Source organism: Neltuma alba, unplaced genomic scaffold (assembly GCF_004799145.2).
Source record: "Neltuma alba isolate B1F8T4 unplaced genomic scaffold, ASM479914v2 tig00011138_pilon, whole genome shotgun sequence".
In the NCBI taxonomy this organism is placed as follows: domain Eukaryota; kingdom Viridiplantae; phylum Streptophyta; class Magnoliopsida; order Fabales; family Fabaceae; genus Neltuma; species Neltuma alba.
In genome coordinates, this window is record NW_021635874.1 from 58479 (window position 1) to 70645 (window position 12167).

The 12167-nt window shown below is 38.4% G+C and overlaps 3 protein-coding genes across 6 annotated transcripts; 2 read left to right on the plus strand and 1 right to left on the minus strand.

Annotated features, from left to right (window-relative positions):
• The first annotated feature begins 13 nt into the window (after window positions 1-13).
• Window positions 14-6197, plus strand: LOC114761845 (nuclear nucleic acid-binding protein C1D). Of its 2 annotated transcripts, none has more exons than XM_028951290.1 (7): window positions 14-100; window positions 224-470; window positions 622-677; window positions 2441-2495; window positions 2735-2815; window positions 2907-3157; window positions 5803-6197. In XM_028951290.1, the coding sequence occupies exons 2-6, from the start codon at window positions 227-229 to the stop codon at window positions 3128-3130; spliced, it is 660 nt and encodes a 219-aa protein (XP_028807123.1). In that variant the 5' UTR covers window positions 14-100; window positions 224-226; the 3' UTR covers window positions 3131-3157; window positions 5803-6197. The 2 variants fall into 2 exon arrangements, with proteins under 2 accessions (XP_028807123.1, XP_028807124.1); XM_028951291.1 differs by having other exon boundaries at window positions 14-95.
• An 827-nt stretch (window positions 6198-7024) lies between these two features.
• LOC114761847 (nucleoid-associated protein At4g30620, chloroplastic) lies at window positions 7025-10443 on the plus strand. 3 transcript variants are annotated; one of them, XM_028951292.1, is made up of 7 exons: window positions 7025-7153; window positions 8535-8698; window positions 9535-9635; window positions 9740-9779; window positions 9890-9961; window positions 10060-10116; window positions 10213-10443. In XM_028951292.1, the coding sequence occupies exons 1-7, from the start codon at window positions 7075-7077 to the stop codon at window positions 10279-10281; spliced, it is 582 nt and encodes a 193-aa protein (XP_028807125.1). In that variant the 5' UTR covers window positions 7025-7074; the 3' UTR covers window positions 10282-10443. The 3 variants fall into 3 exon arrangements, with proteins under 3 accessions (XP_028807125.1, XP_028807127.1, XP_028807126.1); XM_028951294.1 differs by having other exon boundaries at window positions 7025-7150; window positions 8547-8698; XM_028951293.1 differs by having other exon boundaries at window positions 8547-8698; window positions 10213-10440.
• Window positions 10396-11350, minus strand: LOC114761848 (early nodulin-like protein 1). The gene is made up of 2 exons (XM_028951295.1): window positions 11057-11350; window positions 10396-10957 (listed from the first exon to the last, which is right to left on the minus strand). The coding sequence occupies exons 1-2, from the start codon at window positions 11238-11240 to the stop codon at window positions 10599-10601; spliced, it is 543 nt and encodes a 180-aa protein (XP_028807128.1). The 5' UTR covers window positions 11241-11350; the 3' UTR covers window positions 10396-10598.
• Window positions 11351-12167: the final 817 nt, after the last annotated feature.

Below are 12167 nucleotides of genomic sequence, written 5' to 3' on the forward strand. Positions count from 1 at the left end.
GTTAGTCACCAAACCAGGCTCTGAACCACACCTCAGCAGTATTTTCGACGGAGAGAAGAAGGGAAGAGGTCACCAAATTTGGCGTCACTGCGGCAGTAAGGTTCTGTTCGAATCTTGAAAGCCCTAGCCGTACTCATACGGAGAGGAGGCTACAGCAACTGTTTCTATTTTCTTTCTCTTTAACGCTCTAGAATTTATGTGTTTTCGCGTCTCTCCTCTTCAGTGAATGTGCCTGTCTGACACTAATATCCATAAAGAGACAATGAAAGGAGTTGAAAGGGACGACAGTGCTGTGCCAGAATCAGTGATGGATGCAGTAAACCAGACTTTGGCCAACGTAGAAGAAGTGCAGTCTCACTTGCACGAATTTTTGTCTCTTTCAGACCCCGAAGTTCTCACCCAAATGCCACCTCTTCAAAGGGCTCAATCCCTGTTCTTGCTCGCTAAAATCACTTCCACCCTGTATGCTTGTAAGTGAGGTTTTGACTTTTGAGCATCAGAACGATTTTTCTTTTTCTAAATTAAGTTTTATCAAATTACAACTTCAAGTATGACTCCACTTGAATTGATGGTTACTATTATCACTGTTGTTGTTCCCCACCTTTTGCTTTTTCTCTCCAGTGAAGTTGAGGTGCAGCGGTGTTCACCCAGATGATCATCCTGTCAAGTCGGAGCTAGTAAGTACCTTGCTTATACCAATGCATTTGCACTACATATAATGGATTTAATCAAATTGATTGTTCCAGTTTCATGCTCTAGTCAATTGTTACCAGGTCTGTACCCATGATCACGGGATACCGTTCCATTGTAAATTTTGATGCACGTTATATTACCACCGTAGTAGTGGTGCAAATTTTTTTTTTTTTGGGGCTTTCATCCATGTCATTCAAACAGGAAGCAGAGAGGAATGACTGAAGAATTAGAGATATTTAGAGATAAAACAGAGAGGAATGACTGAAGAATTAGAGATATTTAGAGATAAAACAGAGAGGAATGACTGAAGAATTAGAGGTATTTAGAGATATTACGGAGATAGAAGAAGGAAAGAGATGATTAATGCAAAGACTGATGAAGGAAAGAGGAATTGTTGGGAATGGAGAACTTCACTGATTTCTTTGAGGGGTTGGTTCAAAGGTTTTTGTTGAGAATGGACCTATGAAATCCCCTAAATTATAAGTTAAATTTGTCGTGTGGTGTGCTCCATGTGCCATTTACCATAGCAGAGGCTGCACAGGCCATTTCTCTGCTATCAAAGCGCTCGACGCAGTGCAAAGAGGACGTTCAATCTAGGTCCGAGACCTTTCACATTATGAGACATGCTGCATTCAGTGGGACTCCATGAGACATGCCTGCCTTTTCCTTTGTGAAAGACATGCTTCAAGTGTTTTACTAATTTGAATCAACTGGTTTGTAGAGCCCAAGCCAAGAAATATGAATTAAGGATAAGATAAAATAAGAAACTATGAAACTCATAGGGAAAGTCCAACCCAGCTTTTTATGCCACTTTTTCACCATATTTTTATGTTACCTTTTCTATGTAACAGCAAAATAATTATGGTGAAATTTCCTTTGACAGCGTTACAATGATTGAATTTGTTACAACTATTTTGCCTTTTAATTTGCAAAGTATGCTTTGGTACTATGTTGTTGGCTTTGTCTTATCTTGGTATGTTTCTTTATTAATACAGAATTTTGGATTTTCATTCTTGATATTAGATTTTGTTCTTTATCAAAACTCAATTCATTTCTTTCATCTTAGGAATTTATGCATTTCATATGCCTATTCATTTTATCCATAACAGATTTTATGACGTAATAGTTTACGGTACTTTCTATAATTCTTTTAGGACTACTTATGTATAAATTTAATAATTGAAAAAAAAATCTACCCGAGCAACGCCAGAGGAAATAAAATCTAGTTTCACCTTTAAAAATTTATTTAGGCTGTTAGCTTTTAGGACACTGGGGATGGAACTTCAAGAGTTCAAGGCTCATAACTTATTCACTAAATCTCTTTCTTCTCCTCAGTCGTTTCTGCTGCTCGGATGTGGATAGAAGAAAGAAGAATGTGCACGGCGCAAAATTAAGGCTCACAACTCATTCACTGCCTCTTCCCCTTATTCAAATGGCCTTTACTATTTTTTTTTATAACTATTTTCCCCCTTATCTCATAGCTTTATTTCACTTGGTTATGCGCCTCTTTTGTGTCTCTTAATAACGGTGTTTTTGAGGTCTAGCACCTTAAAGGTGTCTTTTGGCTGCTGTGTCATGCCATGCCCACAGCATATCACCAATAACTATCTCTAGCACTCGTTATTACTTGCTTATTTTGTTGTGCGTATAGCCATTGATAATTAAATCATGGTTTGAAAGTTTATGTGTGATTTCTTTCAGCCTTTAAGTTTTTAGCTCGCTTAAAGTAATTAACCTTGATTCTCAGGATAGGTTAAGTTTATACGAAGACAAACTAAGTCGAATTGAAGATTTGAGTAAAGGTACAATTATTGTTTCTTTTTCTTTGCTTTGAAGAATGCACTTATTTGTTATGTGTGTTGAGACTTCACTTCAAAATGAAAATGAAACATGGTGCAATTTCCATTTTGTGATGGAAAGCAAGTTATGCATTAGATCTTTCTACTTTATTGGAAGAGTTCCAGTTTACAATAGCACTGTTTTCTGCCGTGCTTGTTATTCTTTGGAATTTAGTTGAATAATTTCGTTGTTGATTGTGAAGCTCCACTACGACCTTCTGCCACCTTGAATCATCAGGCTGCTACCCGTTTTATTGAGCACTCTCTGCCTGATCTTACTCCAGGTGTGTTGTCAAGTCTTTTTCTCAAGGGCCATCTATCTGTGTCCCACCTAAGTTGATCTGATATTGATAAGAATGTCTTTATTTTGTGCAGAGCAGAGGCAAAATATGAGGAGTTTGAGTAGAGGGGAGAGGCCAAGGATGAATAATCAGGAGCGGAGTGGTCAAAAGAGGAAGTTTCAATCTTCGGAAAAGCAGTCCGTTCAAGCTGCTGCCAAAGAGTTTCTTGAGAAAGCAGCCCGAGAGATTCTTGGTAACAATGCTGGCAGTATCAAGGGACCAATACCAATAGACGTCTCAGATGATGACAATCAGTAACCTATGAACTAATTCTCTTGAATTCTGGTAGAGTTTCTTGTGGTTTGCTTCTAGACATTCAAATTTAATGTCTCAATTTTTTTGTCTTTCCATATAGTAATCGGCTTTGATCTTTCATGTGGTGTGTTAATTTACTTCATCTGTGTTACAATGAACGCTGAACCATCAGCCAATTGTCCTGATCCTTGGATTCCTTCCCTTTCAACTTCCTAAATTTCACCTTGCTTATTAAATCGGGACCTCTTATCTCTTAAATGCTAGTGTATTTGGAGGCTACCTGCTTCCTACTGGATGTAAAAATTTAAAACTGAGATTGAAGAAACTAGAATACAATAAAAGGGTGCTTTTTCCCGTAAAACATTTCTTAGTAACATGGGGTGGAGCAAATATTGTTAACTCAATAGGATTTTGGAAATTGATTGCCAAATGTCCTGTGAGCCGGACTCCTATGCTATTGATCAGTCACCTCATAGTAAAGAACCTGTACAAAGTCTAAAAGATAAAAACAAATTTCCCTGTATGGAACTGATAATTACCTTCTTGGAAGAATTACAATTTTGGACCTCCTGGCAAAAATATTCCTAATAGCAATGGTTAACCACATTCTAACCACAGCAACAGCATATTGAACTCAGCTCTCTGTGGCATGCAATGCACGTTGCCATTTAGGGCTCTTGGAGTTATGTCCAAAGTGTTTTGCATTGCAATACTGAAGTGTGGCTCAAATAAATGTTTGATATAATCCAAAATAGTAATACGCTGTAAATATAATAACTATATATGTAAAAACTTGTATTCAAAACATTACATAATAACTCCCACAATTATCCAACATCAGAAACTAGATTCATACACAAAGTTTAAGTAATTTCAACAGTTATAGGAAGATGGAAAAGATGTCCATCCTGATTCCTTTGTAACATGCAAGAGCTAACCCAGAGGGGTTTGCTGAAAATTTAAAAGTTTGAGTTCTTTCTAGATGAAGTAAGGAAGCTAGAAGAAACAAGAGAAAGGAAGAGTACCGACATTAGATGATGTCTTGAAACAGAGGAAATACAGAGAAAGAAGCTTGAAAAAGAAGAGGGAGGAAAAAGTAGAAATTTAGAGGGCAACAAACCTGCATCAAAATTGAAGCTATATTTTCATTTGGTGCATCCCATGTGCGCTGTGCACAAAGCTGTGCCGTTTAAACTTTTCGACTCTGGAAGGGTTGCATGCCCCGATACTTGTGGTGATGTGTGTGCCATGAAGTACACTATACCATGCCATTAACTACTACAAACTTTGCTTTTGGTTTCATAAATTGGAAATGTTTAACCAAGAGTTCCTGAACCGTAATTCTCCTTACTCTTTTCCATCTGGTGTCAAAATGCAATTATTAAAGCTTGATTTTACCTCGATCAATTGCTTCTCAATATAATCGTGTTTTTCTCCCATTCTAATTTGGAAGTTTTAGCTATCAGAGGCCCTTTAATGTTGTCCCTTTTTTTTTTGTGAAATCTTTAATAATGTTGTCCTTTATTATTCAATCCGCATTTTTATATTTTGGGGTTGGGTTTTTTTATTTGACCCTTCCAGCTAGCAATATTTAGGCGCCTTAGTTGTATATGCTTGTGCTGATGAAAAAAGCACATAACGCCGTGGCTTGACAGTGCCTGAATGAAGGCAGCACCTCTCGTGGTAAGAGATCCTGGCCACGTCTGGCGCCTCACTTCAGTGCCTAAGGCACCAAGGCATGCTACTGGAAGTAGAGAATTTAAGTCATGGGCCATTGAGATTTGAGTCGCCTCTTTCTTGTGGGGGCAATAATTAACTAAAAACTGAAGATAAGAATCTGTGAAATATATTTCTTTGCTGTCATGTCCACCGAGTTCTAGCAAAATATGCAAAAAGTGGATTTTTCCCCTTTTTGGCCAATTATTTGTGAGATAGATGTATAAAGTAATTAAATATAACTGCACGTGAATAAAGGGGATGTGTTTCTTCAGCTGCATTGAGAAAAGTAAAGAAAAACCCATCTCCTGGAAAGCTATAAATGTGTTTGTACAGATATCTATTTATACGAGAACTTCTCATGCTCACACAAGTTTTGAAGTTAAAAAGGGCAAGCTTGTCCCGTGCTTCTGTGAAAGAATTATGCTTCTGACTTCTGAATCTGAGGCAAAGATAGGTTGAATATTGTCGGTCTGTTACATTTGATGTTTGAGATTGATGAGTTATATGAATATTAGTTTGTTCATATGTCCTTTAATCTGTAGTAAACCTTGAAGGATGTGATTTTATTACAGAAAAGGGGATATGAAAATCATCCAATACTATCATCCTCTTTCTTTGTGTGATTATTTATTTGGAAAATAGTGAGCTTTAAGTGTTGTTACTTTTCTGCTTGCTCACAAATTTCAAATGAAGAGCACCTATATGTCCTAATAGCGTGACAAATCCCCAACTGCTCGTTATAATTATGGGAGGCGTGACTAAAGATGACCAATGCATGCCTATATTAGTTGGTTTCATTTGCTGTTGTGGACTTATGGTTGTCTAGTAATTGATGAATGAGGCAAAAGGATATGCTCATAAGTTTATGGAGTTTGTAGTTTTATGCCATCAAAAACCAACTTGACCAATTACATGGTTGGCTGAATTTATTTTTGCTGGGAATTAAATCTTTTCAGTTTGCACGAACAAAATGAAGCTGTGCTGGCAATCATCCTTATGCAAGTCACTAAGGGCAAAAACTGCGCTGGCCTTGTTGCTTTGCCTTGCTTTTGGACCTCAGCATTTCTTGGCGATTCAATGGCATCTTATTGTTAAGTAGCCGGAGAAAGAAGGGGCGTGTTGGCATGTTTTCACAAGTATGCTATGCGAAATCCAGTACTAGGGAGGAGGCATGCATTATGTAAATCTTGCTCTAGCTGTCTCTGTTAGGCTGTAATATTAACTTCTCTGAGAGCTATGCTTGCACGTGACTGGGGTTACTATGCTTTCGTGCTGTGTTAGTATATTAAACCATATATGTGCTCCAATTTTAGATGATCATGTTGATGCTTGATTTTCAGTTGTGATTAAATTATATGAATGGTCTCTAGTGGCTCTGCGATGAGGTGGGAGAATGGTAGAAGGCCAACAACTATCAAAACTTGTGTCCCTGTGACAGCGCTCGACCACCTCTTTGTGAATGGGTCGTCGGACACTGCGGCAGGTAATACAGGGAAGCGGGCTGAAATTGATAACCTTTTCAAGTTTGCATTTAGTCAACAATACTGATGATTATGAATCGCTCGATGGACTTTGAATTTTAAAAAATATTGCTGTGTTGAAATTTAATCCAGCAATACTGTTTCAAGTTTAATAAAGAGAAAATTGTATCGCTTTTTTTAAAATTCTGTTAATGTTAAACTTAATTAGAATGTGGGTCTTCTCCTTTATACGGCATATGAGACCAAGCATATTGTTTACGATTTATAAATGTGATGATGGCCTATATCATATTAAAAGTAGAATTGTCACCCAAAAAAATAAAAATAAAAGTAGAATTAGAAAAAGAATATTTTTTATCAAGCATTGTAATAAGTGGATAATGTGAATCATGTAAATATGAATATGAATATGGTAAATACGCGCCCCTGGATATACTTATTTTTGGAGTGATGAAGCCCAGAAACAACATATTTATAATGAAAATTAGTTTCATTTTATTGGCTACCAAAACAATTATTTTTTGTTGATATAATAAGCAATAAAGTTGTTAAATATAAATGAATATCAAATTAGAATAAATTAAAATGTTATTTATTTAAGCTCTCCTTGATTCACCTCAATATCGGGTTAAAGAAGTCAACTTGACACTGCGAATTGGAATGGCTCGAATGAAGAAATAAAATTCGGATTAATTTTCGGGCACCGTCATTTCCGTCTCCCTTGCGTTCAATTCAAGGCTGCAAAATATGGCTACCCCAACAGCTTTTGCGTCACAGGTAACAAGCTGCCGCCCGTTCAAGCTACCTGTAAATTCACTCTTCTCCTGTAAGCTCGTACTCTCTACCTGTTTTCTTCTTCGTTGATAAGCTTTTGGAGTATTTATTCTGCCTAGCGGCTACCTCCAAATCTTCGTTCTTGCTGTTCAGAATTTCTGTACTCTTTTCTGAATCTGGTGCTGTCTGGTCCTGTGTGTGTTACTTTTTCTTCTATGTTAATTTTCATCTACTGGGTTTAACATATTAATGGCATATGCTTCTTATAAATATGGAAACCTATGTGCTTAGCCTTTAATAATCATTAAATGTAGTCAGAATGCATGGATTTTTTAGAGAAACTTTTTCATTATATGCTTGCTCCCCTCCTCCCTTTCCCTCATGGTGTTTAACAATCAAAGCTATTTGAGGAGCTTTTGGGAATTGGTGATGGATCCTGTCGATTTAAGCTTGGAAGGATTTAATTCGCTTATTGTAAAAATAATTGAACGTGCTATTTTATTGAATTTCCACCAAAGATTTTTTTTTTTTCAAAAGATATAAATATTGTTCCTTCTTGATTTTGTTTCAACTTGTGTTGAGTTAGCCTAGGCCTCCATATGCGTTCCAAGCTCATCGATTGTCCCCCCCCCCCCTTCCTGATACCGGTAAGGTAGGATAGGACGGTTGTGTTATGATAAAAACAAGTTTTGGGGTTTGTCGTAAAGCTGGACTAGAAGCCCCATCCATAATTGAAGCTTTTTATACTTGCTCATTATCCTTTGCTAATGCTAGAAGTTTTTGCTAAATCGATTTTCTTTTAAAATTATCCTTCTAGTTTGCACACTGTGTCAAATTTGACTTTCTTTATGGTTTGGTGGTCTTCCGCTGTCATTACTTTAATATCCTGGTTTATTTTCCCCCTCCAAACCGTGCATTTACTCTGTCGATTCTTTTACCATGTGTCTTTAAACTTGTGAACCTCTTTCTTTCCATGGCTGAATGGGGGGATTAGTTGCTATTTCCTCTTTTAGGTTTTGTTCCCATCCACTTTTCCTTCCTGAGTTGGGCTCCCGGCCCCTCAATTGATGAGGAACCATCCCTTAAGGGGAAGGTTAATGTTATGGTAGCTAAAAGATGAATGAATATGTACGGTGAGGATCAGTAAAAGAGGGGGCTAATATTAGATAGTCTTCCATTGTCTTTTTATTATGCTATTGTAGTGCTCTCTCGGGTTCAAACTCTGCTTTTCAGTCAGTGCATATTCCTAGCCGACCTGGTTTGCTCACATTTTGGTTCTCTTTCCTTCAAATTTTGTGGAAGTTCTTAATCTTGAAGTTCTTATTTTATTTATTTTACTTTTTACCAAATAGCTTAGGAATCGTTTTGTGCATAATTACATTTTTCCTGTCTCGTTATCCATGTATAGAGGTGATGGCGTAATTACAATTTAGTTCTTCATTTAGGTGACGTAAACTCGTATGCCAGTCCTCAAAGATACTCAGCCATATCATGGCCTAGAAAGAAGACTGGGAAGGCCTTGCGATCTTTCCAAGTATATGGCTTATTTGGAGGAAACAAGGACAACAGCAAAAAGGATGATGATGCCGCGTCAAAGGTCAAATTAACTCCTTGCTGACCTTTCCCCTATATCTAAGCATTTTATCTCATCCGTGCCCCCCTAATCCAGCGTTGCTTAATTTTATATTCTTAATCCAACCAATCAATACTTGACGTCTTTTACTTTTTTTTTTTTTTCAACATGAAAAAGCAACTGTGACCCGGACATAAAGCTGTCTAGCTTGTTCTAGATTGAATTCCATCCCTCCATCAATCACTGTCAAGTCTAATAGTTTTGATATTCCTATTATTTGATTTTGAAGTTCTCATATACGTTAGAATATTTTTGGGAAGAAAGTTTGGTAAATCTGATAAACGTCCATACTGAACTGGTGGTGCTAGCTGCTATGAGTATCGATTCGATATTTATTCCTTTCCAATATACTGCCTGTGTCCCCACTTTTGTCACCTTAACTATCTTCCAACTATCTCTTTGGAAGTATTAGGTTAACTGGAATTGTGAATAGTCTTAATAAACTTAAAAATGTGAGAAATAATGAAATTTGAAGGTCATGGATGAGGACAGATACAGATGAGTGTTAAATTGAGTGTTAAATGATAAGACTGATATTTTAGTGATTTTATATGATTAAATTTTCTTAACCTAGAGATTTGGGGTTTGGTGCGATAGGGTCCGTGGTATTAGGATCACTTCTGATTCTTTTAGATTAGGAAGACGTTGCAATCAAAGGCGATTATGCCACCTACCCTCTGTAGTTGGAGCATGAACTAGAGAAGTCTTAACTGTTATGATGAATCTAATGGAATTCTACTGACGAAGTCTGCCGTCTGGAGCCTTGCATCATATTTTGACTCAATGGGAACTGGATATAGTCAGGGATGCTGGGTAATATGCAGAATCTATATGACACGGTTAAGAAAGCTCAAATGGTAGTTCAAGTGGAAGCAGTGCGTGTTCAGAAAGAACTTGCTGCGTAAGATCTATTTTTTTTTTTTTTTTATTTGGTGAAGCTTTCATGGTATTTTCACTTTTTCTGGGTTGATTTCATGACTTAATTGTTTTCTCCTGTCCTTTCAGATCAGAGTTTGATGGTTATTGTGAAGGTGAACTCATAAAGGTATTGTAATTTAATTGAGATTAGACTTACTATTACTAATAAGGCTCAAAAGCTATTCGTTGAAAGCAAAATCGGATATCAAGTGAAAGAAGCTATTGACATCTTTGTAGGCAACTCTTTCTGGCAACCAGCAACCTGTTCGCATTGAGATTACGGAAGCGGCGATGGAACTAGGAGCTGACGTACGTATTCAAACCTTCTTGGAAATTTTTTGAAGCATGATGTAGAATCATTTCCATTAAAGTGGAAACATGAGTCGTCATTATTATTATTATTGCAGAAACTCTCTCTTCTGGTTACTGAAGCTTACAAAGATGCTCATCAAAGAAGCGTCCAGGTGAGAGATTTGAGTCCTGACATTGTTTGCCTGCCTTCTTTTTGTAGAAAACGAGCGGGAAGTTTTGACTCAATCTGACCTTATTGATCTTTGCAGGCCATGAAGGAGAGGATGAGCAGTCTTGCCCAAAGTTTAGGAATGCCACAAGGGCTTAACGATGGTTGAAGTAGAGATTAATTCAATTTTCTGTTTCATTATTCTCTTTAGATTTTTATATTATTATGGACAACTATATTTTTCTCCTGTAATTTAATGGTGTAAAGGCGAAGACGACCAAGGTACTACTACTTTGTAAGAATTTCTCATCACTTCCGTTGGGATATGTATTAAAAAAATATGAAAAATCTAAAAGTAAACTTTTACATACATATGAAAAATCCCCAAAAAAAGAATAATAATTATAACAACAATGGTAATAATGAATATGCTTCGTTCTGACAATCTTATACATAATAGAGATGTAAAAAGAATAGGCGTTCACATCAGAAAGCCCAAATGGTCAGTAATCCCAGAACTGCCGCGAGGCCACCTTTTAAAGCTGAGGCGCTGCTAGTGGGAGCTACAGCTGGGCCTTCAAAATCCGTCGGGGCTGGAGCCGGGGCAAGTGCCGGAGAAATACCAGTAAACCTACGCTTGGGAGTGATAACCACCACAATGAGCTTCTGGCCCTCCTCACAGTGTCCCTTAGCCCCGCTAATGAAGTAGAATGGCCCAGGGCGGTCGAGCTTCACCTTGGTGTTTCCGTCATTGTACTCCTTGATGGGATTGGCGGTGCTGCAGTCACCATAATCTTCCCTGCTCACTTGCAAGACCGAGTCTTTCCCACCATCATATTTCCAGACTGAGCAAGAAAATAATCAAGGAGAAAGAATAATCAGTGATTTTGCGCGTGGAGATTCAGTGCAGAAAGCAGAAACTAAGGTATGATATAAGTAGTTACCGAGATAATCGCCGACTTGGAAACGAGATCTTTCGGCCCATTTGTTGAGGGAGTCTGATTCAGAGGATGGTATCTTCCACGCATCGTTCTTGCCTCCGATCAAGACTTCCTTAGCCGCAGAGAAGCCGAAGAGAAGGAATGCGATGTAAAGGGAAACCGAGGCAGCTCTTGAAGAACCAGCCATGGATTCTGATGAGAGATAGAAAAGAAGCAGAGGAGCGAAATCCTTCTTCCTGGTTCAACAACAGCAGGTAATTCAGAGACGGGGCAGATGAGGGCTTCGGTTGCATAAGGGTTTAGACGTTGGGGATTATTTATACTGATGGGAGAGGGACAAAGAAAGTAGAAACTAGCCGTTGAGACTTGGGGAAGTGGCAGAAGAAAAGCCTGATTTGTGGGCCAGAGGCTTTTTGTGCCTATTACTCCTTAATGCCCTTGCAGTGGAACAACGGTCTAAAATGTTATAAAGGGCAGATCATACCTTGTCTGTTCGACTGGTCTTTGTCCCTTTGGGCGCTTTTTTTTAACCGCAAATTTTCTCCCTCGTTTCGAACGCGAAAATACCATTGTTTTTCGGCGTTTCGAAAATATGTGATTGTTTAAATTTGTTTCCTTCTATAATTTTACTCTTCCACCGGATGAGAAAACAAGTCTGAGAGACGATCCAAATGCTTGAGAGGGTGACGGCTGGCAACCACGGGTGGGTGACAGATGCACTTTCTCGTTGACGTGGCAAAATGCTTTCAGGTGCCACCCCTTTCCCTCTCTCTATTAGCTAATTAGGTGCTTCAGTTCTCGTTACAAGGCAAACCGGCAAGACGGAAGTGGAGGAGGTATTCAATGGGTGGGAGAGAGGAAGAATGGAAGAAACGAGTAGACGCGCACAGAGTGAGTCCCCCCGGTTACAGCCCCACGGGGCTTCTTAACCGAGGACGGCTTTTTTCCTTCAGCACCGGCGCCACAGTGACCGCAGTCGGATTACTTCTCGCAGCCGCCATAGGATACTCGGTTTTATCCATCAAGAAGAGTCCCGAAGCCAGTGCTGAGGATGTTGCAAGGGCTTCCGTTGGAGTTGCGGGATCTGAATAGACTCTGTCTGGGAAGTTCAGTT

Coding starts and splice junctions, on each gene's coding strand:
- LOC114761848 (XM_028951295.1), bottom strand. CDS start 11,240: ATGGCTGGTTCTTCAAGAGCTGCCTCGGTTTCCCTTTACATCGCATTC. Junction 10,958..11,056: donor CCAAGTCGGCGATTATCTCG/GTAACTACTTAT, acceptor TTTCTTGCTCAG/TCTGGAAATATGATGGTGGG.
- LOC114761847 (XM_028951292.1), top strand. CDS start 7,075: ATGGCTACCCCAACAGCTTTTGCGTCACAGGTAACAAGCTGCCGCCCG. Junction 7,154..8,534: donor TGTAAATTCACTCTTCTCCT/GTAAGCTCGTAC, acceptor ATTACAATTTAG/TTCTTCATTTAGGTGACGTA. Junction 9,962..10,059: donor CGATGGAACTAGGAGCTGAC/GTACGTATTCAA, acceptor TTATTATTGCAG/AAACTCTCTCTTCTGGTTAC.
- LOC114761845 (XM_028951290.1), top strand. CDS start 227: ATGTGCCTGTCTGACACTAATATCCATAAAGAGACAATGAAAGGAGTT. Junction 2,496..2,734: donor AATTGAAGATTTGAGTAAAG/GTACAATTATTG, acceptor TTGATTGTGAAG/CTCCACTACGACCTTCTGCC. Junction 2,816..2,906: donor TCTGCCTGATCTTACTCCAG/GTGTGTTGTCAA, acceptor TATTTTGTGCAG/AGCAGAGGCAAAATATGAGG.